Raw genomic sequence first — 21,106 nt, forward strand, 5'->3', positions numbered from 1 at the left:
ATAATATTTTATTCCCACCGTCACTGGGTGCTTCTGTTCAAGGGTCATGGTATCAGAATACTGCAGTATAGCCAAACTGGTGATTTTCAAAGTTTGCTATGTGGAGTTATGGTTCCTCACATTTCCTTACTTGAATGAAACTGCCAATTAATAACAATAATAATAAATAAGCCCAAAATAATATAAACTAAATAAACAACGCTTCATGTTTCCACTGGGTTCATGTGTTAGCAAATCAGTCAATGATACATGTCTGTTTGTTTTAAACTGAGTCAAGTCTTTATTTGCCTGGAGGTAAGTTGTGTTGCTGTGTGCTTTACAGCGTCCTGTCCAGGAGGATTAAGGTAAAAGGGCGGCCTTGGGCATGTTAACCTTAACCATCCTCTATGCAACCCATATTATTCAGACCCTGTAATGATATAAACACTAACTAGCAACAGTACAGCTGTTAGGAACGAAGCCAGGCAGTTCAGTATCTCCACCTATTGAAAGTCTCCCTCCCTAGACTGTGGCTCAGACCGCGCCTCCCGCCACAGAGCAACTTCGGCTCCCGTCAGGACGGCGGTACACACCTGCGCCGACGAAACCAGGACGGGCCGCTTATAGCGCATCTGCGGACGATATCCGCCATCGGATGTAACGACGAGGACCCCCAATAAACTGACTAATCGGACCTGGGAATTATCTCATTGTAAGTATACTACCTGTTCCTAAACCCACAGTTGAACAAAACGTGGCACCGAAAACTGAATTAACTAACGACGAGTATTAACATTATCGCTCTTCCTCTTCTCATTATTATTGGTTGTATGCTTTTTTTAAAGGAAAGTAGCAATAAGCACAGTTGACACAGCGGAGTGTGTGTGTGTGACACAGTGAAGCTCAATAACGCTCATAATGAATTGGAGAAAAAGCGCAAATCTGTATCTCAACTGAACCTGTGCTACCAGACGGGAAACTCGAAGACCAAGGCATGATCACGAAAAAATGTTTGGACGTTTTAAAAACACCCTGTAAATTATAGCAAAGTATACTTGCGTTGGATACGCATGTGAATAAAGTGACCGGGTGCGGGTGTTTCCAGAGGTTTTCGTTTCCACATGTGCCGTGTATAACAATGCTGTGTGCATCCTGCGTACCTGGCCTGTGTGACTGACAGCCGCATTGCTCTCTCGTCTCCGGCTGTGCTGTTATCATTCCGCAGATTGCATGTAGTAATCTCTGAAAAGCAAGTTTTCACATCAGGATCTCTCTGTTATATCCTGTTACAAACTGTATTAGTACACATTGTAGGATCCAACACAGTATACAACAGCAACTGTGTAAACTTCAGAAACTAAGACGTACAATACAACTTTTAAATTTAAACAGGGACAACACAATAGATTTGGGAAACCAAAATCTACAAGTGCCATCAGGTGTGCTCGCTGTGTAACTATATACATATCTTACGCAATGGCCTCCCTACTCTACACGTCTTTTCCGTGTTAGAAATTGACTCTCGTCGGGGTTCACAGAAGATTGTTGTTTATATTTGCTGCCGTCCATCTCTGCCATGTATTTAATGTTAGCTTATTATTATTATTATTATTATTATTATTATTATTATTATTAATTATTAATTAATTATAATTAATTATAATAATAATAATTAGTAGTATCAGTAGTAGTAGTACTATAGTGGTGGTATAATGGTAATTAAACTAACACCACCCTTAACACTCATCTTTGAGACCATTGAGAATGTAAAAAAAGCAAAAAACATTAAACTACATTTTTTACTGGAAGGAAATGTTATAAAGCAGCATATATATTAATATTTCATGTTTAGTTTTGCGCTGTTTCCATATCCCACTGGCCCAGAAAAAGTAGATGGCAGATTTTATTTTTGCTTCAGTGCTTATCATCCATAATGTATAAACATTTTAAATCAGGTGGGATGAACATTGGTCTGAGCCCCCAGGAAAACCACATCTTCTACACAAATGGTGCACCTCTCCACCAGTCCCGACTGAATCATTTCTGGAAAATCACAGCCTGTTCTACCGTTCTACACTAACTGTGTTGTATATGTGAGATTTCAGGCGTTAAGTCTTCTAAGATTGATTGATGAAATAAATACCAATATATGACGTCTGATTAATCTCCCCGGAAATACGATTATTTGATATTTCCATGGCGGAATTCGTGAACACATGAGTATCTGCAAGATCGCATGACGCATCAACGTGTCTAATGCATCTACAACCAGACTGGCTTGTTTTTGAAACACAAAAAAATATTTCACAAACTTTAATCACTTTTCCCTTTGTATGTCCAAAAGCAGCATTGCAATTTGTTATTGCTAATGCCGTGAACAAGAAAATAAAACCAAATATATTTTAATGGAGAATATATGACACGAATTGCGTCCAGCAAAGCTGCCTAATGACTGTAGGTGTTATGAAAATATCCAGACAACCTGTCACTACCCTTATACAAATGTGCTGTAGTTTACTATGGTAAAATCACATTGAAGTGTAGGAAAGCAATGTAAATGCATGGTAAAGCAGGGAGAGGTATAGGAATGGCAAAGCAAAGCACACAAGCACATTTACTGTGATGTACTTTCATAGGGGTAAAAGGTAGACCTCAAACAACACACAGGTATTGGTACTTTGAGTGCACCTGTGCCATACACTGACAAACAAAATAAAAGAACAATACCCTTACATTTCACACACAAAAACTCTGCAGTGTATTTTTTTCACTTTATAACAACTCCTCGATCATGTTGGCACTCTAAGTATATACGTTATCTTTGTTGGGAAATGTTGTAACTTAGATGGGAGCATTGACTTAATTCTCATGGCTGAAGCTCTTAAATTACTGCTATTTACAGCCTTGTTGCCAAATATGAATTTTCAATAAATAAGGTCAGTGCAGCTCATGCCTTCAACATAGCCGGTGACATTTGAAACACAGAATCACTTTTTTCCTTTTTTAAAGTTGTTCTTTCTTTTCGTTGCTCACAATGTAGTAATACATGCTGCTAATTAGTTAGTAATGGAGGGGTTAATTATTTCTCCATATCTGAAAGTGAGCGAGGAGTGATCACTCGATAGCTAGTCACTGAGTTGCAAATAAGGTGTGTGATTCTCAGGAACCTAATACTGCAGCCATTTAAAGACCTAGATTAAATTTATAGAGAGATGCATACACAATATGAATGTTTAGCCAACAACAAAAGACATTTCATACTTCCTCATGAATAAGATCGGGACCATTCATGCAAAACATAAGAGGAACATTAAAATGCTGATTGAAGTTTCGCTTGGTAAACAGTCACATCCTTGCTAAAGAAAGGCGGAATCACGGAACAAACAATACCTTTTGGAATGTGTATACGAACCATAATATGAACACTGCAGGATAAAGAATGAGGCTGAGCTGTAAGAATTCAATACAATTTAGAAAAAAAGTCTGCAGCTGCAAGTTACCAGTACAGAGACCGGGGAAATTGTTTGTGTAGTTTGATGTGTTTTTTGTTAGTTTTTTTGTGGTGATGCAATTTCTGAATAGTAAAACATTGCAAAATGATGCAAATAACATGATTAATGTCTTCAATCTGTTGATAATAATAATTCTTAAATATTAGGCTAGTGCTTATTCAAGTTTGGAATTTTGTTGGTCAGTGCGAAGTGCTCACACGATACCTTACGATCATGTCTATTTTTTTTTTCCAGGTTTCCAAAAAAAAAAAAACAGAAAGGAAAGAAATCAAAGCCAGAATCATGGACTGGAAGACCTTCCAAGCACTTCTCAGCGGAGTCAATAAGTACTCCACTGCGTTTGGCCGCATCTGGCTGTCGGTGGTTTTTGTGTTCCGGGTGATGGTGTATGTGGTGGCAGCCGAGAGGGTATGGGGTGATGATCAGAAGGACTTTGACTGTAACACCAAGCAGCCAGGTTGCGCCAACGTCTGCTATGACTACTTCTTCCCTATCTCCCACATCCGCCTGTGGGCCCTGCAGCTCATCTTTGTGACCTGCCCCTCGTTGATGGTGGTGATGCATGTGGCGTACCGAGACGACCGCGAGCGCAAGTACCAGCTGAAGCACGGCGAGAATGCCAAGCTCTATCAGGACACAGGCAAGAAGCACGGTGGCCTGTGGTGGACCTACCTAATCAGCTTGTTCTTCAAAACTGGCATCGAGATCGCCTTCCTCTACCTCCTGCACCTCATCTACGACAGCTTCTACCTGCCGAGGCTGGTCAAGTGCCAGATCGATCCCTGCCCCAACGTGGTGGACTGCTACATTGGGCGGCCCACCGAGAAGAAGATCTTCACTTACTTCATGGTGGGCGCATCTGCCTTCTGCATCGTGCTCAATATCTGCGAGATCATCTACCTCATCTTCAAGAGGGTTTTTGGCTTCGCCCACAGGATGAGAGGCAGGAACAGGCGCTCCCCTGACCCTCACAACCATGGTGATGAGAAAGACCACGAGTGTGAGTGCAATCTGAAGATGACCCGCACTGATTTCAAACCCAGAGTCAACGAGGAGCTGCGAGCATCTGCACCAAACCTCTCCAGTGCAGCATAGGACCTCCTCTGCCACTTTTCACTTCAAAGACTTGGGTACTACCCACCCCTGCATTCACATGATTGCTCTTACAGTAAATACACTTTAAAAGGACAAAGTTTTTTTCCTGTTAGGTCATTGCATTTTTCTCGTCTCAAGTTGGTGCTGCAGTGCAATAGTGCCATTGACTCACAAGACAAGAATCTGCAGAGGTCTAGAGACACTCAAATGGACAATCCAGTGTGGGCTATTCATACTCAAAGGGAGACAGTCCTAGCTAGGTGTGTCTAACAACCAGAACAAAGGAGGATACATTTCAGAGGAGAAGCTTCCAATACCATGAGTTTACAGTAACCAGAACAAAATAGAATGTATTTAATTGTTTCCTAAACAATGAATTAAACATGCATACTATTTTATATACTTCTATACTTGATAAAATCATAATATTTGATTCCAATGACTAATTAACATTCTAATTTAGCATGTGAACTATAATTCTTTTGGGCTTCGACTGTAATTATTTTGATAAAAACAATTACTCATATCAGTCAGTCAGTCCTGCGCATCCGCTCTGTTTTAGTACACATTTTCTATTCTGAAAGCTTTGCAAGTATTAACAGATCTTGGAAGGGGAAAACAAATGAGACATCTCTCCATGAATGTCCAGAACAAAAGGAACAACAATAGCTGGACAACCATGGTTGAGCAAAGACAAGCAACGGGTCTGCCTAGAGCACCACGTCAGTACCGAATTGAGCTCCACTGTTTGTCACCTTGACTGTACAGTTTTTATTACACAATGACATGGCATTTGACGAACACTGAAGCGAATGGGAGAGGATAACTGGTATGGTGTTGTAGATCATGGAGAAGCAGCGCCATTGAAAAGAAAAGGAAGACTATTGACAATTCCTAATACAGCTAAAGCAGAACTAACCCTGCCTCTGCCAAAGAACAAACTACACCAATGTATATATATTGCATTTACTGTACTACAATATGATGCCACAATGTGTTTTTAATTGTGCTCTAGTTTTCTTTTTCATTTAGGGAATGGCTAGGTTTTAGACTAATTCCAAAAATTAGTAAAACCTGATGACTGATTTCTTGACTGGCACTTAAATAATAATTAAAATCTGGAAAGTTATTTTATTTTTAAAAACTTTTCCCACAATTGTGTGGCCTTACTTGTAAAAACCATTTCAGGGAGGGAGTAACTTATTTTTTTGTACACATTTGTCCATATTGTTTGTACTTTATCAATGAAAACTAATAAACAAAACAAAAAGTTCCTGGCCTATACATTTAAATATTTTGCAAAGTAAAGCATCAAGACATAATGCAAAATGAGGTAGGAACCACCAGTTCTACAGCACTTGTTTAAATGTGTTCTGACAAGGATCCATGTCCATGTCCATGAAGAGTGGGGTGGGTGGTGAAAAGACACCGTTGTTAGTATTGGTGTACAATTTGGCACAGTACCCTTTCATTCAGTCATGCCTGTCCAGGCCATCCTTCCCTTAAAATTTTACTTTATTTGAATTACAGCAAAAGATACAGCAGCACAGAATCCTTGGAGAAGGAAAGGGGGATTCACTGACATCCATAGTGAGGTCCCCCCCCCATTCAAAAAGGTCAGAACCCATTTAGACTCTACAGGAAATAGGTGATGGGACCAATACTTCAACTACTGACATACCCATTGATGTGTACCCTGAACAGGGTTGTAGCGTTACATTTACCAGACCACACATACTATATAAGCAGTAATAAATTACTGATAAGGGCAAAACATCTTGCCTTAAGAGTTCTGGTTACATTCAGTCAAGTTTCTATCCAGCTTCCCCTGGGGCTGGGGAGCCTGGCACACCTCTCACACCCATGACCACCTCTGCAGGGGTAGACCAAGATCCCTCGCTGGCAACACTTATTGGCTCATCAGATCTCAGGTCCCCATCTTCACCCCACCATCCATCCTCCATCTCTAAAGGCAGGCTGTCCCACTCGGCACCCTCCTCCCCAGGCTTGACAGCTTTCTCAATGACCTCACTTGGACCCACTTCTTCCACCACCTCCTCAAATGTGTCCTTCTGCTGGCTGAAGTGCACAGGAGCACTGCGGACCATGTTGGTACCTGCAGGAAAACCATATGCACCATTCGTTGAGCAGCTAGTTATGTATAGCAACAAAACAAAAAAAAAAAAAAAAAATACTGCACTAGATCCACATGGTCATTTTAGGAAGTGCAAACCACTTTAAAAAAAAAAACACCACACACAACTAGTTGCAGGCACCAGTCTTGGGACAGATGGCCAATATCTTGGTCCAGAACACCATTAATTCCTTCAAAAGGAAGATCAAAAGCTTCACAGGAATCAAAGTTAACAATCAAAGCCTTCAATCAGGAACCCCTGCACCATCTGCCATTTAATGGATTGGGCTGAAAGATTCACGGCAAGGTATAGGAGCACTTCTATACAAGATGACCAGAGCTCTGGCCAGGAGTAAAATAACTTGCCTTTAACCGAGCGCCCCGAGCACCGACCGTCACAACATCTACACACTTCATGATTACCAAAGAGTTCTTCCCATCTGCAGGAAATATAGTTGGTTTTACAAGCATCCACAATTTTAAGTTTAAAATGTAGGAATCCAAATGCTTCCATCAGTTTACCTTTTGTTTAGTTTGTTATAGGTGCAGGCTTTGTTCCCCACAGTGGCTTCAGTCCCTGCCACAGCCATGTTGCAGTGCAGATACAGCATGGATTTCTTGGGTAAAGGAATGGTACCATTGGAAAAGTGCAAATGGGCTACTACATAAGAGGAATTCCACTAGATGGAGACATTGCATCAGAAGTATCCCTATTGCATTGCTAGGAGAGTGGTTCAATACAAATAAGCTTCAAGATGGCTTGCCATTCAAGTTCAAGTGCTGCATCAAAACACAGACTGAACATTTTTCTCTAAGCCAGTGAACTACACAACACTTGTACAGTAGAAGGGAGTAGTTCAGAATAAACACTGCCATGTTGATTTTTATAAGGGGCTGTACCTGGAGGCGCTTTTTATCAAACTGGAAGGCATCAATGACAAACCGGACGACATCTTTGCTCTTTGAGGGCACAAACTTGGAATGGCAGTTTTCCAGCTTACTATCAATCATGCATCTGCATTCAAAGATCAGAAGCCAGAAGAAAGTGGTTAAGCATGGTCAGATGGAGACCAAATATGCATGAAGCAGATTCATCAGTACCTAACAAAAGCCTTTACAGTCACAAAGACTAGATGCAGCACAGGTTATTAATTTTAAAGCCTACTAGATGCAGATGCTTGCAAATATTTACCCATTGGCACTTTTAGGACAAGTCTCATACAGGCAAGTCAGACCATCAAATACATTTCTTTGTAATGAAGAAATGAAACTTCAAAGACTTACCCAAAGTTGTCAATCACCTTGAACCTGGGTTCTGAAAAGTGATTAGGGGACAAAGTAGCATAGCACCAGTGGATGAAGAGTCTTTGTTCTTCAGAAACAAAGTATGCAGTGGCCTGGAAATACATGGGCTGCCCAAGATCATAGGCATTCCTTGAAGATAGTCTGGTCCAGTCAGCTGAAGGGGGGGGGAAGCAGCCATAAATGCATTTGTAGGAAGGTTGCATCTAGAAGAAACTAGAAGAAAACCTCTACAGAAACACTTGGTGCATAACCTGAAGATGGCAGACTATTGCCACTAAAATTATAAACCTGGCCTATTCAATAGATTCTTGTAGGTTTAAAACCATCAGTTTGTAGCAATTTAGGAAACTGTTGTATTGAAGTCAGTCCCCTTTCACTAGAAAGTTGAGAACACCAGCTTCAAAACTTGCTGGAATGGGCAATGGAGTTCCTTACCATTGGCAGTGCTCAGGACAAAGCTGTGCTTATTTTTCAGATTTCTGAAGTGGTAATTCCTGGGCAACAGAGCACGATAGCCAACCTTATACACCTGGTGGAACCTACAGCATAGAAAAACCAAAGATGGGAAGCAGATGTGAATCAATTTCAGTGCATAGATGACACCAGGGTCTACAAGGACCAGCATACCCAGCTTTTCCAGTCTATGCATACTTTTAAACTTTGAACCTATAGGCACTTACCGGTTGTATCGGCATTGGATGGACAGGTTGAATGGCAGGGAGCGGTGAACTGGGCCTTTTGTTTTGGGTGGTGTGTGGTGGAGGATATTGGAGTAGGTCAGCTGTCCATTGATAACCTGGATAGTTTATTGGTCATGTCCAAAACAAAACAAACACTTTTCCAGTTTAAACATTTCAACCCACCCTAATCCAAATGTGTAAATGGTCTCCATACTAACCGATCGATTGCTGCCACACTCATGGAGGCCATAGTTGAAGTAGTAGTAGTATTTCGATTCCAAGTTGCTCTTGCATCCCACTCCCAGGGTCAGATGGCGAGATTGACGGCTATACAAGTTCTTCTGCACCCTAACGTGCATTTTGCTGTTGCTGCACCATGCGGACACTGCTGGGGGAGGCCGTCGAGGTCGGAAGGGGTTCAGGGGCTGTGGGTAGTGGCGGGGCGGGAACAGGATCCGCTGGATGTCGGTGGGCAGGGGCAGGTTCCCCCGCACTGGCATTAAGCGCTCCTTCGCGACCACAGGAGTGCGCCAGTGGGTTGCAATGGGGACGTACCTATAAAACGGTGGCTTCGGAACAGGCATTTGATTGGGGGGTGTCCCCGACGGAAACAGCGGGTCCCCCTCGCCCTGGTCGACATCAACAGGCCAGTTTGGATCATCCCATTCCGCCAGTCTCCCCTTGCTCTTTAGCCCGGTACCGTTACTCTTCCCAGCACAGACGTACCCATATAAAATTAGCGCAAATTCAGCCACAGTAAAAAGCTGCTGCATGTTTACTTCGAGTTAATGTTATTTGGAAAATAATCAAGATTAACGTCACAGTCGGCGGATCACTCTTATCTCCAAAAAGTGTTCGATTCAAGCGATAATAGGGGCACTCTGAAGCGGCACCTTTATAGTAAAATTAGCCTACGTCACATTCCCAATGTGTTGATACCCTTCAATCATTTTAACCCGTTTTAGACTCTGTGGTGCAAATTGATAGAGTGGATAGAGATAGAGATTGTAATCTGTTTCGAAATTAACCACTTGCATCCTAATTGATTTATTTATTATTATTTATTCTTTAACTTTATTATTATTATTATTATTATTATTATTATTATTATTATTATTATTATTATTATCAGTAGTAGTAGTATAAGTAGTTTGATAGCAGAAGTTAACTAAACTATAAGAGTCCACTTACAATAAAGTTCCGAGAATCTTATACTTTAAAAAATAAAATATGTATTTGCTTATTTATTTGTATTTGTTTATTTGTAAATTTAAAAAATACACATACATACATGGAGCTGCAAAGATCAATAAACCTATTAACAAGTAGGAGGTAGGCTATATGGATTAGGGATACACTTATCCTAATTAACTTTATTTGTTTGATTGTCTGCCTTTCTGTATCTCAGGGGTTATAGACACTTAGGTAGGCATTTGTTTATGATACCAAAATTGGTGTTGGTGAGAGAAATCTTTTCATCCTCTTTGACGAAGCTGCTTTAATTGCAGGTGGGAATCGTAATCAAACCCAGTTCCTCACAGTTGCCAAAGACAGACCACTGATTGGATTCAGTTAAAAACTGCAGCTGTGCGTCATGTTCTCTTTCTTTAATTTTCCCCACAACCTTAATTCCCAAATTGAAGCTATAGATGTCTCCCTACGGCTTCGGTTGGTTGTTTTAGGAGAATGCATGTCATGTTGCGTTATTGCGTCCTGGTGATTTTGGTAAGCACTTGGGTTTATGCAGCGCAGGTTAGAAAACCAGTCAAAGCGGAGAGTCTATCGGGCAGGTCGGTGCCCAGTGCGCTTTCACCACGGGGGAGCAGAGGCAACACCCCCCGCAAGAGCAGCAACATGGCAAGGCGGCCGACTGTCCAACGATCGCGGTTAAGGCTGCCCGAATTTGGGAACCCAGATGACCAGCGCCCCGACGTCGCAGCGGTCAAACCCGTGCCGGTGCGCAGCCCGGCGGCTCCTCTGCCTGCCAGCGTCAAAGATCTTCTGATTCCCCAAATCGCCAGCCTTCCCAAGCGTCCCGGCGGCCCTGTCCCAGAGGTGTCCCTGACTTGTTTGGACACCAAGATGATCGTGCGGGTCAAGAGGACATTCTACGGACTCGGTGCCACGTCTGCGCAGCTGACCCTCGGCAAGGGGTGTAAGAACAACGGCATCCTGCGGGGCTCCGGAGACTTTCTCTTTAGGTACTCGCTGCAGGATTGTGGGACGCGCCGACTGGTAGGTGGTGGTGGTGGTGGTGGTGGTGGTGGTGGTGGTGGGGGGGGTGACGCCAAAGTATTTTTTGTTTTGTAACTGAGCAGAGCATTGTACAGGGATGGCATACGTTTAAACTCCGATGTTGTAACTTATGTAGTGTCCTCTGTCCTCAGTCTACCCCTGGGTACATCGTGTACAGAAACGTTATTCGCTATGTCCCAACAAAACGATGGGGTCCAGTCCGGAGGTCTCAGAGTATTGACGTGGGAGTTAAGTGCCGTTATAAAAGGTGAGGATTCCTGTCACTCGAGTCTTTGATCTGCAGTGTTGCCAACGTGTCCCATGTTCGGTGGGTGTCGCAAAGTTCTGATTGTCTACCCCTGTATTCACGCTACATTTTCACCTGCATTACTATCTTTGCAGGTTTCATTACTCCTACAAGCTTGCTGTTCATCCAACATGGCAACCAGCAACCCTGGTGAAGACCTTGGAGGGTGAGGAGGGCCATTTTGGACTGAAGATCATGAATGGTGAGCATTCACACGATGGCCCAATTAAAAGCTTTGGCTGCATTGCAGTGTGTTTAAGAAAAGAAAATATTTAACCCCAACTTGGCGCAAATGTGTCAATGCATTTTTATGTAATGTACACTGCTGGTCAAAAGTTTTAGAACACCCCCATTTTTCCAGTTTTTATTGAAACCTTAGCAGTTCGAGTCTAGTGAATAACCTGAAATTGTACAAATGTAAGTGAACTTTTGAGCTCTCTGTGTTGCTTCTACCAAAACGTGGATGGTATTGTTTTGAATCTACTGTATATGCTTCAGTAGACCTGAAAGCTGTTATAACCTCTCGGACTTACTGCAGCTCTTGGAATACCCATGCATGTTTATCAAAGAACCCCCCAAACTTAAATTTTAAACTTAAATTGTCATTATAAACCTTACCATAGCCATAATTGTGAGGTTTAGCTTAAAACACAATATGGGTGTTTGACTGCAGAAACCTAGGATTTTTCTACACTCCAAGGAGAGTTTGTAAGTGGATGGAAAGGCATGGCAGTAATGGTGTCTGACATCTCCCTCTGTCTTCAGATGATTGGACAGCATATGCGGTGTCCAATGTATACACCCTGGGGCAAGTGGTCAACTTCCAAGCCAGAGTGAATCGGGGAACAACAGGAGGAGAAGCAAAGCTGTACCTCAAATCTTGCTATGTGACACCATCGTACTATCCCAATTCCAAGCAGGCTTTCTCTGTGATTCAGAACTATGGGTATGTCTGCCTATAGAGGGCATTGTGGCATTTTCTCAGTCTTGCTGTATAGCTCTGTTCATTAGTTTTGAAGTTCAAGTTGGTTCACTTTAGGCTCCAGTTAAGTCCAAATAAATGTGTTCCACTGAGATTGCAATGAAGAGTCATCTCAATGTGTGGCTCTCTGCTGGTGTCCTCCATTTGTTTCCTTGAATAACTTTATTTGCAGTTGCATGGTGGACAGCAAGGTGAGAGGCAGTCGTTCCAAGTTTGTACCCCCCAGAACTGTCAGTACAATAAACTTCTCCATTGATGCTTTCCAGTTTAGAAAGAGGTCCTCCTATAAGGTGTGTGGACATTGATTTCCAAAAACTTTACAATTTAGATTTACAATGCATGTACCATATTCACCAAGGTCTTGAACTGCATTTGTTTCAGTGTGTTTTCCTTCTATATTATCGTGAATTGTAGGTCTATCTTCACTGCACAATGTTCATTACGAAAGATGCCATCAGTCCCACTGCCAAGGCCTGTACCTATAACCACAAAAGAATAAGGTAAATGTGCTTTTTGTATGCCAATTGCAATGTTCTATTATGAACAAAATAAGTGACCAAGCCTAGATTTGGCATAGATGTATTCTTGAAGATTCCTCCCTTACACTATGGAACTGAGGGTCATGGGCTCAATCCCAAGGATTGAGTATTTGAAGGGACACTGCTGTTGTAACCTTGAAAAGGTACTTTACCTAGTACTTTAACTCCAGTAAAAACTCAAGCTGTATAAATTAGTAATTGTATGTAAAATTGTATATTGTAAGTTGTTCTGAATGTCTGCTAATCTAATATTGGCAAAGTAGTCCAAATTATCCATTAATGTCATTTAGGTGGGAAGAAGTAGAAGATATTGAAAGCAGGGTATGTGAATGCTGCAACTCCAAATGTACTGCTCCAGAGGCTTCACCTGTGGCTATGGGTAAGATCTCCAACCTTCTTGTGCATACTGCAATGATGCCACATCCTGCTTCTATTGTTGAAAAGCATAGCGCATGTCCCCAATGATTGGGTGCTATGAGATCTGACCCAATGTATTTTACTTTTATTCCATCTGGTGGTCTCCCTTCAGACGTGCAGTCCAGTGGTCCTGTCATAGTTGATGGCAGCAGGCCAATGCAGGAGGAAGACCAGTTTCCCAACATCTCGGTCTCTGAAGATGCCCAGCTTCCTTCTGCTGAAGAGTGGAAGTCTACGAAGCATGATGAAGACTTCGGTCCTGTGTCTGAGAGCTACATGGAGATGCTTCCAAATGAGCACCAGCAGCAGGAGGAGAGGAGGGATAAGGAGGAGAAACTCTTAGAGTATGGCATCTAAAATTAAACTGGTTGCATTGAAGAACTTGATCTGTTGCCGACTTATTGCTTCTCTTTAGGATCTCTCAGGTACAGATCTTTATTCCACTGATTCAAGCAACATGTGCTCGTCTGTGATAAACTCTACAAAGTTGTCCTACAAAGCCTGACTACATATCCTAGATGTGCTGAGAATCTTGAATCCACATCATAATAAAAGTGGATGCAATCCTTTCATCCTAATTCATTGATCTTTTTCCTTGTTGATAATATAAATCTTGCCTGTCTATCCTATGATTTCTGAGCTGTACATTAATGCAGGGATATTGGTGAGTTTCCCACAAACTATACCTTTTGAACAATGGGTTTAACATTGTTTTGCTAATTAGAATATCCTTCACTCTGATAAAGTGGAAAGTAACTATTGCCATTTAGTCAACAATTGCCAAATGTATAAATCTAGTACACAAAACCATATGAAAGTATACTCCTATTCATATATTACATTTTTAACCAGGAAAAAATATTTCCAACCTGTAAGGAATCTACAGGACTAGAGTGAATCAATAAGATGTTTGTCTAATGGTAATTTAATAATCTAGAGAAACCGGTGCAGGAGATCTAGAGGATCCCTTAGCTCTGTGTAGGTTCTGAGCCCAGAGCAAAAATTGGTGTGGTTATTTATAGATTAAGTGAACAAAGAAAAGCCTGTATATGGGAATAATTAGGAAGAAAAAATAAATACTGATTAATAGGCAAAGCTAACATTATATTGGCTACTGAATAATAAACTATATAATGAGTAGATATGTCAAACCCTCTGGTACATTTCCACTGCACTACTGAAACCTTGTGGATAACTGTCAGAAACAGAAATGCTTGTTATCAATATAACCATGTTTACCTCATTCTCTGAAAGTGTCAAGGCAAGGGAAATCAGATGTTTGAGAACCGAGTATCTGTCTGCTACAGCCTTCAAGACACCGACAAAAAGGCAGATGGACACAGGGCCTTTCTGTGCCAAACTATTCATTTGGAGAAGTTAAATATAGGTTCTGATCAATACTAGAAGTTATTACAAAACTTGGTGTGGAAGCTACACCGTTACAGGATCACTTTGCTCTGTTGAGAGGGCTGGGCTTCCAAGCAATCCGCTGGATAATGCAGGAAGTTAGGTTCCTATTGCAATCCCTCCCCTTGAAGGTAAAAACCCTTGCTAGAAAGATTTAGCAACTATCCCCAACCATGTACTTTATTTCTTCTTGGCAAATGTCCTGACCCAGGATAATTTACAGGTTACAGGAGCAATATAAAAGTGCAGGAATATAATACAAAATCCAAAGTAAGTATAATACAAGTAGAACAGGGTCCCCTGCAGCTAGGGTTAAGAGTAACTACATGCTTTGGTTGTTTGTGAGCTTTATTAACTATTTCAGTTAAAACCCTAAAATCTTTCCAGGAAACAAAAGGGATATTGCAATCATTGTTTAATTGAAGTTAATCCTCCAAAATGGTATATATTGACAAATTAACAAAGCTAAACTACAGATCCTACTTAACCGGTAAATGCATAATTACCCATTAAGTGTACCCATGATAGGGATCTAGCAAACTATGCAATCAGTACAAATTAAGACCAATTTATGGAATCCAGCAGTATGATAGCCCTAGTGTGCTTGTTCTCCCAGTGACACCTTTGTCATGAATCAGATGTTTTCCTTACCCCACTGTACCTCCTAAAAGCACATTCCACAACCAGCCAAGAGAGAGGGGAATAAAAATAAATACTCATCCCTCCTACACTTACAATTTCTTTAAGCATAGTCAGTGTTGAGCATCATTGCTGAAGTTAAGCACTGGTTTCCCCATTTAAAACATAGTTTTAACTATTAAATTGGTCTGCCTGAGAAACCAATATTTAACCATCAAGTCAGGTGCAGCTACTTATATCGCCATTGGGGAGATTCAAAGACTCAAGCTGGATCAACGATGTTAATACTAACCATTAAGAATCTTAAATTGTGAGATCAGATTTGTATTTTTATTTATTTAAGGAGCACATTAGCCCTATACAAAAAGTAGTGTCGAACATCAGAAGTTGATTATGGGTTTATAATGTTGGAGCACAAATATTTAAAACCCAAGTGGGGAAAGACCAAGACATTGGGTTCCTCCCCATGAATTCCATAAGCCAAAAGCCATTTCAAATTTTATTAGTTACTCAAAAAAAAAAAAAAAAAGTTTAGTCCACATTCGCACATTACAAAATTCAATTAAATCACAGAAGGGGATATGCCTCCCTACTCTGCCCTGGATAATCTGCAACAGAGGAGAGAAAAAGTATCAATTTAAAATCAGTTGTCAGACTATACAATGCACTTTAAAAGTTAGACTCCCACCCCCCAGAGAAAAAAAGCCTTGCTTACCCTAGCAGATCCCTCAGATTTGGTGGCTGGGCCTCATGTTCCCAGGCAAGAGCAACACTCCTCCACTCGGGGACAATATTGTCCCCATCAAAGTCCACCCTCTCCACTTTGTATTCCAGGCTCCTAGTCTTCTCTGGAGACTCAGCCAGCTTTAAAATGGAACGGAAGACGGCCAATGGATCAGAGTTTAAGTTCTTGCTTTCCTGGAGTACAGCTTTTCTTAGGGGAAGGCTCTTCTCTTGCCGAGGGGTTTGATTCAGAAACCAGTCACTCTGCCTCACTGAATAGCCTTCCCAGTTATAGAATTCCGATTTGGCATTCAGCTTTGACATGTTTTCAGAGAAAACATCATGGAATAAAGGTCTGCTGGTTTTATGGCTTGTAGGTTTTGTCCTCAAGTTCTTACCCAGTCGCTTCCCTCTCCCGTTTCTGGTCAGCTGTCCAGAAGGGGATGCTGGATAATCATTGATTTCAATGGCAGGAGACCGAAAAATAAGGTCAATGCGTCCTGGAACTTCATTTTGCAGGTCTGTGGAAGATGAAGGATAATCCCAATTCCCTTCACTAGCTTTTTCATGGCCTTGAAACTCATCCATCTCCACCATATCCCAACCCACCAACACTGGCTCCTCCTTTGAAAAAGAGAGGAAAGGCACCTTGACATCCCTGGAAACATCGCTCTGCAGAGTGAAACTCCTGTCAAAGTCCAATTCAGCAGCTGCCTCAGACACTGGCTCCTCTCCTTCAAACCACTCCACAGAGCCAAACCTATGCTCTGCATGAGCCCATTGATTGCCAAGAGACTCATCACTTTGCATCAGGAAGATCACATCAAGGTTTCCATCTGCTAAAGGGATATTCCAGTCTTGCTCCATGGGGCCGATTTGGGGTCTACCCATATCCTTGGGTGCAAAGTCTTCAACATTCCAACTCCAGTCCTCCTGAAACCCTTCCGAGTCCTCCAGGGGAAGTGGTTGAGCTTCCATTTGGCCCTCAGGAGCAACAGGCCCTTTGGAAGAGATAATCCCATATTCAGGAGACACTACAGGATCAAAAGCATAGTATTCCTTCCTTGCTTTAGGAGATTCTCTCTTGGCATTCTTCACCTTGGTCTCCTGCAAAGAAGACCACTTCATAGCTTTGGAATGTTTATGAGATTTTGGTTGCTTTAGATCCCACTTCTCTTTTGGAAAACTCTGAGAGTCAGCCAAGATGATGAGAGGCCCAGTGCGGAGTTTTACTCTGGAAGCTAGGATGAAGGATGGGAGGTCAGAAGTTTGTACAACATTTCACATTTAAACAAGACTCACAGTTGGCTAATCTCAATTGTATGTTTCAATTCAGCTTTTCCCCCTGAAAGCTGGTCATCCTTTAAATTTCAGCAGCTCTAATATTTAGCAACATTAAAGACATTCCAATTGTAGCTCTTTGACCTTGATACTGTAAACAGATTTGCAGATCTGCATCCTTTAGATTCCACAGTGCAGTTCTTTCAAAACTAACCTTTTAGTAAGGATTTCAAGCCCGAGCTTGCGCATTGTTCCCTGCAGCACTTGCATGCAGCATGGTTACCATCCAGTTCCTCCCACCTGAAAGAGGAAAGGGACAGGGCCAGACTTGAGCATGTGACTGTTTGATCTAGTGTTTGGATTACTCTTAGTTATGTTTACATTTTCAAGAGGGAAGGGAAAGAAAAAGCTTGCCTTTTTTTGGCATAGTTATAGTTGCATGATTTGGTACCTTCCGTTACTTTGCGATTATTAACTGCTACCAGGACACAGTGCATGTAGATCTACAATGAAGAGGAATTCAGTGAGCAAGCAATTCAACAATGATAGAGATTGTTTTGCAACAGACCAAACATTTCCAAATAGTCACCTCTGAAGACTGCAGACCAAATGCATTGACCACAAAGTTGATGGTGTTCTTTGTTCTAGGTGCAACAAACCTAGCCCGAGAGCCCCCGGGGATTTGCTCTGGCATGCACCTGGGAAAGATATTTGAGCAAACCTGGAGTAGTACTTGTAGGGGTAAACAATCACCAAATGTATAGGGTAATTTTTAAACCAACATCCTCCACCAAAATTTCCATGTTTGAGCTTTTCCACCCCCCCCCCCCTCCCCAAGCATGGAGATTTAAAAAATAAAAGTTTTAAGTGAATATCAAAAATTTAGTGTTGCGACAGAGGCAGAGTTTTTTTTTTTTTTTTTTTTTTTTTTTTTTTTTTTTAAGTAGTATTCAGAGAAGGTCGAGCCACTACAACTAAATCAACCCCCATGCACACAATTCCAGTTAAGATGTATTCACAGCAACACTCCACAGCAGCAATATTGCAAGAGCCACTTACCCTTTTTTGACAATTACTTTAGATCTGGGTCTGGAGTTTGGATCTGGCAATGATGTGGCATAGCAAGACTGAATGAAGAGTCTCTGCTCACTGGAGAGGAGCTGAGCAGTGGCCTGGAAATGGATGGGCTTCCCTCGGTAGTATACATTAGTGTTGGCCTCACCAATCCAATCTTCTATTAAAAGAAAAAAAGTGCAAAGGTTCTTGCCAGTTTCTACTTTTCAGCTCTATTAGCATTTTAAGGATTTATTGCAAAATCCTCACCTTGCTTTTGGGCAGTTTCCAAGAAAAACTAATCAGGTGTGGAAGTAAGCCACATGCAAACCAGACGTTGCCCTTACCATGCATGGTCCGAAGAGTAAAGCCAGGCATGTTCTTATTCAAATGGTGTCCTTTGATGGAGGGAGCCACTTCATCTTGGGGGAACCTTCAAAATAGGCATTTAAGTAAATCAGAACCATTTAAGAAAGGAGATTTTCACCCAGCTGTACACAACCTTACCTATTCATAGTACATTTTATAGGCACATTGAAAGGGCTGGATTTCCGAATAGGACTTTTACTTGCAGATGGAAGGTAGTGAAGGACGTTGCTGTAGACCACTTTTCCATGGCACATCTTAGGAAAGAAAAGGGGAAATGCACACAGACAAGTTGAATTGGCTTATGGAGTAAAGGTTTGCTTGGACAAGTGTAACCGAGAAGTGACAATGCTGGTGGATGGTGTAGACCAGTGGTTCCTAAATCGTCCAATTACACGAATGCAATCCGCTTGATATTCCGATTAAGTGCAAACGCAATTCAAACGGCGCTACTCACCGATCGCTTGGTCCCACACTCGCTCAGACTATAAGTAAAGAAGAACTCGTTTCCAGAAACCCCATTGCTTTTGCATCCCGACCCTAAAGTCAGTTCCTTGCGTTTGAGCTCCACTGCCCTCATCATCTTCTTAACCCGGAGAGAGATGGTGTCTCCGCTGCACCACACCACCACTTGTTGTTCCTCGGGAGGGGGCATTGCCCGATGGTTTGCAGGGGGCGCCGGATACGCAGCGTGGTTTCCAATGTCGGGCTCAGCAAAGCCATCCACCGAGTCCTCACGGAAAGGCGCATTAACCAGCCATATGTTCTGCAGAATAGTGGCAGACTCTGGAGGGTTTTCCCTGCGATGGCCGATACTTTTGGCGGAGATCGGTGCAGGTAAAGCAACAATACAAAGTGAGGCGATTAACGCCAATAACCCCATCTCCGTGACCAGCTGAGAGAACAACCCGACCTGAAACGCAATCTTGACCACCGTGCACCACAGCGCGCAGGCCGTTTGGATCACGCTGCTGGGCTGAAACTAATCTCTGTACCTACCCGACAATGCCATTTATTGCGTTTCTCAGGTTTAAATACCCTAGACAATTAAGGGAAATTGCCTATTCGGGGATGAGGTAAGTATTTAATCACATATTACTCACTTGTTGCTCATTTCATGGTAAGTATTTGCAAGTAGCACAATTAGTAAAAAAATAGATTCTGCATACAGGGTCTATTGACAGATTATAATCTATGTAACACCATTTTTGTTCCTGGGTAGTAAGTTTTATTTCCTAATTGCTTATGCCTCAAACGTATAGAAAATGTCTATTATTCGCCACAAACTTGCTTTTGTGACCAGGACAGTGATATTTTGAAGTTGAACTATTTCCAATGAGAGAACGGGCGAATTTGTGTCTTTTCGTTCACATAAAGTGAGAAAACAAACAACATATGAATCCAAATGAACATGTATTTATACTAAAGTCATACAAAAATGACTACAAAAGATTTAGAAGTGAGAAGTTTTTCGAGATTTACGATTATACTACATATACTACTGTATTTACAGTATAATCTTAAATCTCGAAAAACTACTCACTTCTAAATCTTTTGTAGTCATTTTTGTATGACTTTAGTATAAATACATGTTCATTTGGATTCATATGTTGTTTGTTTTCTCACTTTATGTGAACGAAAAGACTAGGAAAATTAAGAAATAACACTTACTACCCAGGAACAAAAAAAGTTACACGGCGTTATCAACGAATTAATAATATGTGTATATGTGTGTGGAGTGGAGTTATGCATTGTTTTATGTCCTGGGTGAAAATGTAATATAACTTTTACAATTGAATGTGACTTTAATATACTAATGTTCTGTAATTTATTAGTATATATGTATTGTATGCATGTATAATAAACAATAATTAACAGTATAATAATCATAATAATTATAATATTATGAATAATAAGCATTATAGAAGGATTACAGTTGGCCATGGCACTGTGGTTTTATTCAGTGATGAACATACACCCAGACAGTGTCGAATGAAACACAGGCCAGTGCTCTAATGTCTATATATGCCTTTCAGATCACTATTTTCATTGTACTTTGCGTTAGAATAATATATATTTTTGGTATTGGGGCCTCTCCCATTTGACAGCCTGTCATAATCGGGTCGTGTTCCAGTCCTGTATACTGATAATTGCTTTTCGATCTTAAAACAAACAAACGAACAAACAGAAAAGATCCGAGTAAGCAAGTGATCGATAAAATACAAAATGTTGTTATTGGATATAGAGCTGGGGCTAGGGCTTGATGTAATCTAGTATTGGGACGCCCTGACTGTACAATATTGCAGTAACGAAATAATCCACCCAAAAAGGCCAAACAGGAGCCCTGTCTCTTTAAGGGCCCTGGGAGTGGCTTTGCTTCTGCTGATGATGTACCTGTGTGTCTCCCAAACAAGGTAGGAGGGACCGGGAGACCTGTGAAGGGAGGGAGGAG

General features: G+C 41.5%; 4 protein-coding genes across 4 annotated transcripts; 2 read left to right on the plus strand and 2 right to left on the minus strand.

Annotated features, from left to right (window-relative positions):
• Nucleotides 1-405: 405 nt before the first annotated feature.
• On the plus strand, nt 406-5,859 carry gjb3 (gap junction protein beta 3). Its single transcript, XM_066717273.1, has 2 exons — nt 406-691; nt 3,726-5,859. Exon 2 carries the CDS (start codon nt 3,774-3,776, stop codon nt 4,584-4,586), a length of 813 nt encoding a protein of 270 aa, XP_066573370.1. The 5' UTR covers nt 406-691; nt 3,726-3,773; the 3' UTR covers nt 4,587-5,859.
• Nucleotides 5,860-6,083: 224 nt separating this feature from the next.
• Nucleotides 6,084-9,607, minus strand: LOC136763339 (zona pellucida sperm-binding protein 3). The gene is made up of 8 exons (XM_066717271.1): nt 8,924-9,607; nt 8,706-8,821; nt 8,461-8,564; nt 8,005-8,179; nt 7,621-7,735; nt 7,243-7,337; nt 7,087-7,160; nt 6,084-6,702 (listed from the first exon to the last, which is right to left on the minus strand). The coding sequence occupies exons 1-8, from the start codon at nt 9,476-9,478 to the stop codon at nt 6,401-6,403; spliced, it is 1,536 nt and encodes a 511-aa protein (XP_066573368.1). The 5' UTR covers nt 9,479-9,607; the 3' UTR covers nt 6,084-6,400.
• A 684-nt stretch (nt 9,608-10,291) lies between these two features.
• On the plus strand, nt 10,292-13,763 carry LOC136763341 (zona pellucida sperm-binding protein 3). The gene is made up of 8 exons (XM_066717274.1): nt 10,292-10,940; nt 11,093-11,208; nt 11,343-11,449; nt 12,013-12,193; nt 12,402-12,519; nt 12,644-12,729; nt 13,059-13,147; nt 13,298-13,763. Exons 1-8 carry the CDS (start codon nt 10,392-10,394, stop codon nt 13,540-13,542), a joined length of 1,491 nt encoding a protein of 496 aa, XP_066573371.1. The 5' UTR covers nt 10,292-10,391; the 3' UTR covers nt 13,543-13,763.
• Nucleotides 13,764-15,539: 1,776 nt separating this feature from the next.
• LOC136763342 (uncharacterized) lies at nt 15,540-19,609 on the minus strand. Its single transcript, XM_066717275.1, has 9 exons — nt 19,112-19,609; nt 18,796-18,911; nt 18,636-18,721; nt 18,295-18,469; nt 17,825-17,933; nt 17,650-17,738; nt 17,450-17,535; nt 15,947-17,195; nt 15,540-15,839 (listed from the first exon to the last, which is right to left on the minus strand). Exons 1-9 carry the CDS (start codon nt 19,535-19,537, stop codon nt 15,821-15,823), a joined length of 2,355 nt encoding a protein of 784 aa, XP_066573372.1. The 5' UTR covers nt 19,538-19,609; the 3' UTR covers nt 15,540-15,820.
• Between the last annotated feature and the right edge of the window lie 1,497 nt (nt 19,610-21,106).

Source organism: Amia ocellicauda, chromosome 11 (assembly GCF_036373705.1).
Source record: "Amia ocellicauda isolate fAmiCal2 chromosome 11, fAmiCal2.hap1, whole genome shotgun sequence".
Taxonomy (NCBI): domain Eukaryota; kingdom Metazoa; phylum Chordata; class Actinopteri; order Amiiformes; family Amiidae; genus Amia; species Amia ocellicauda.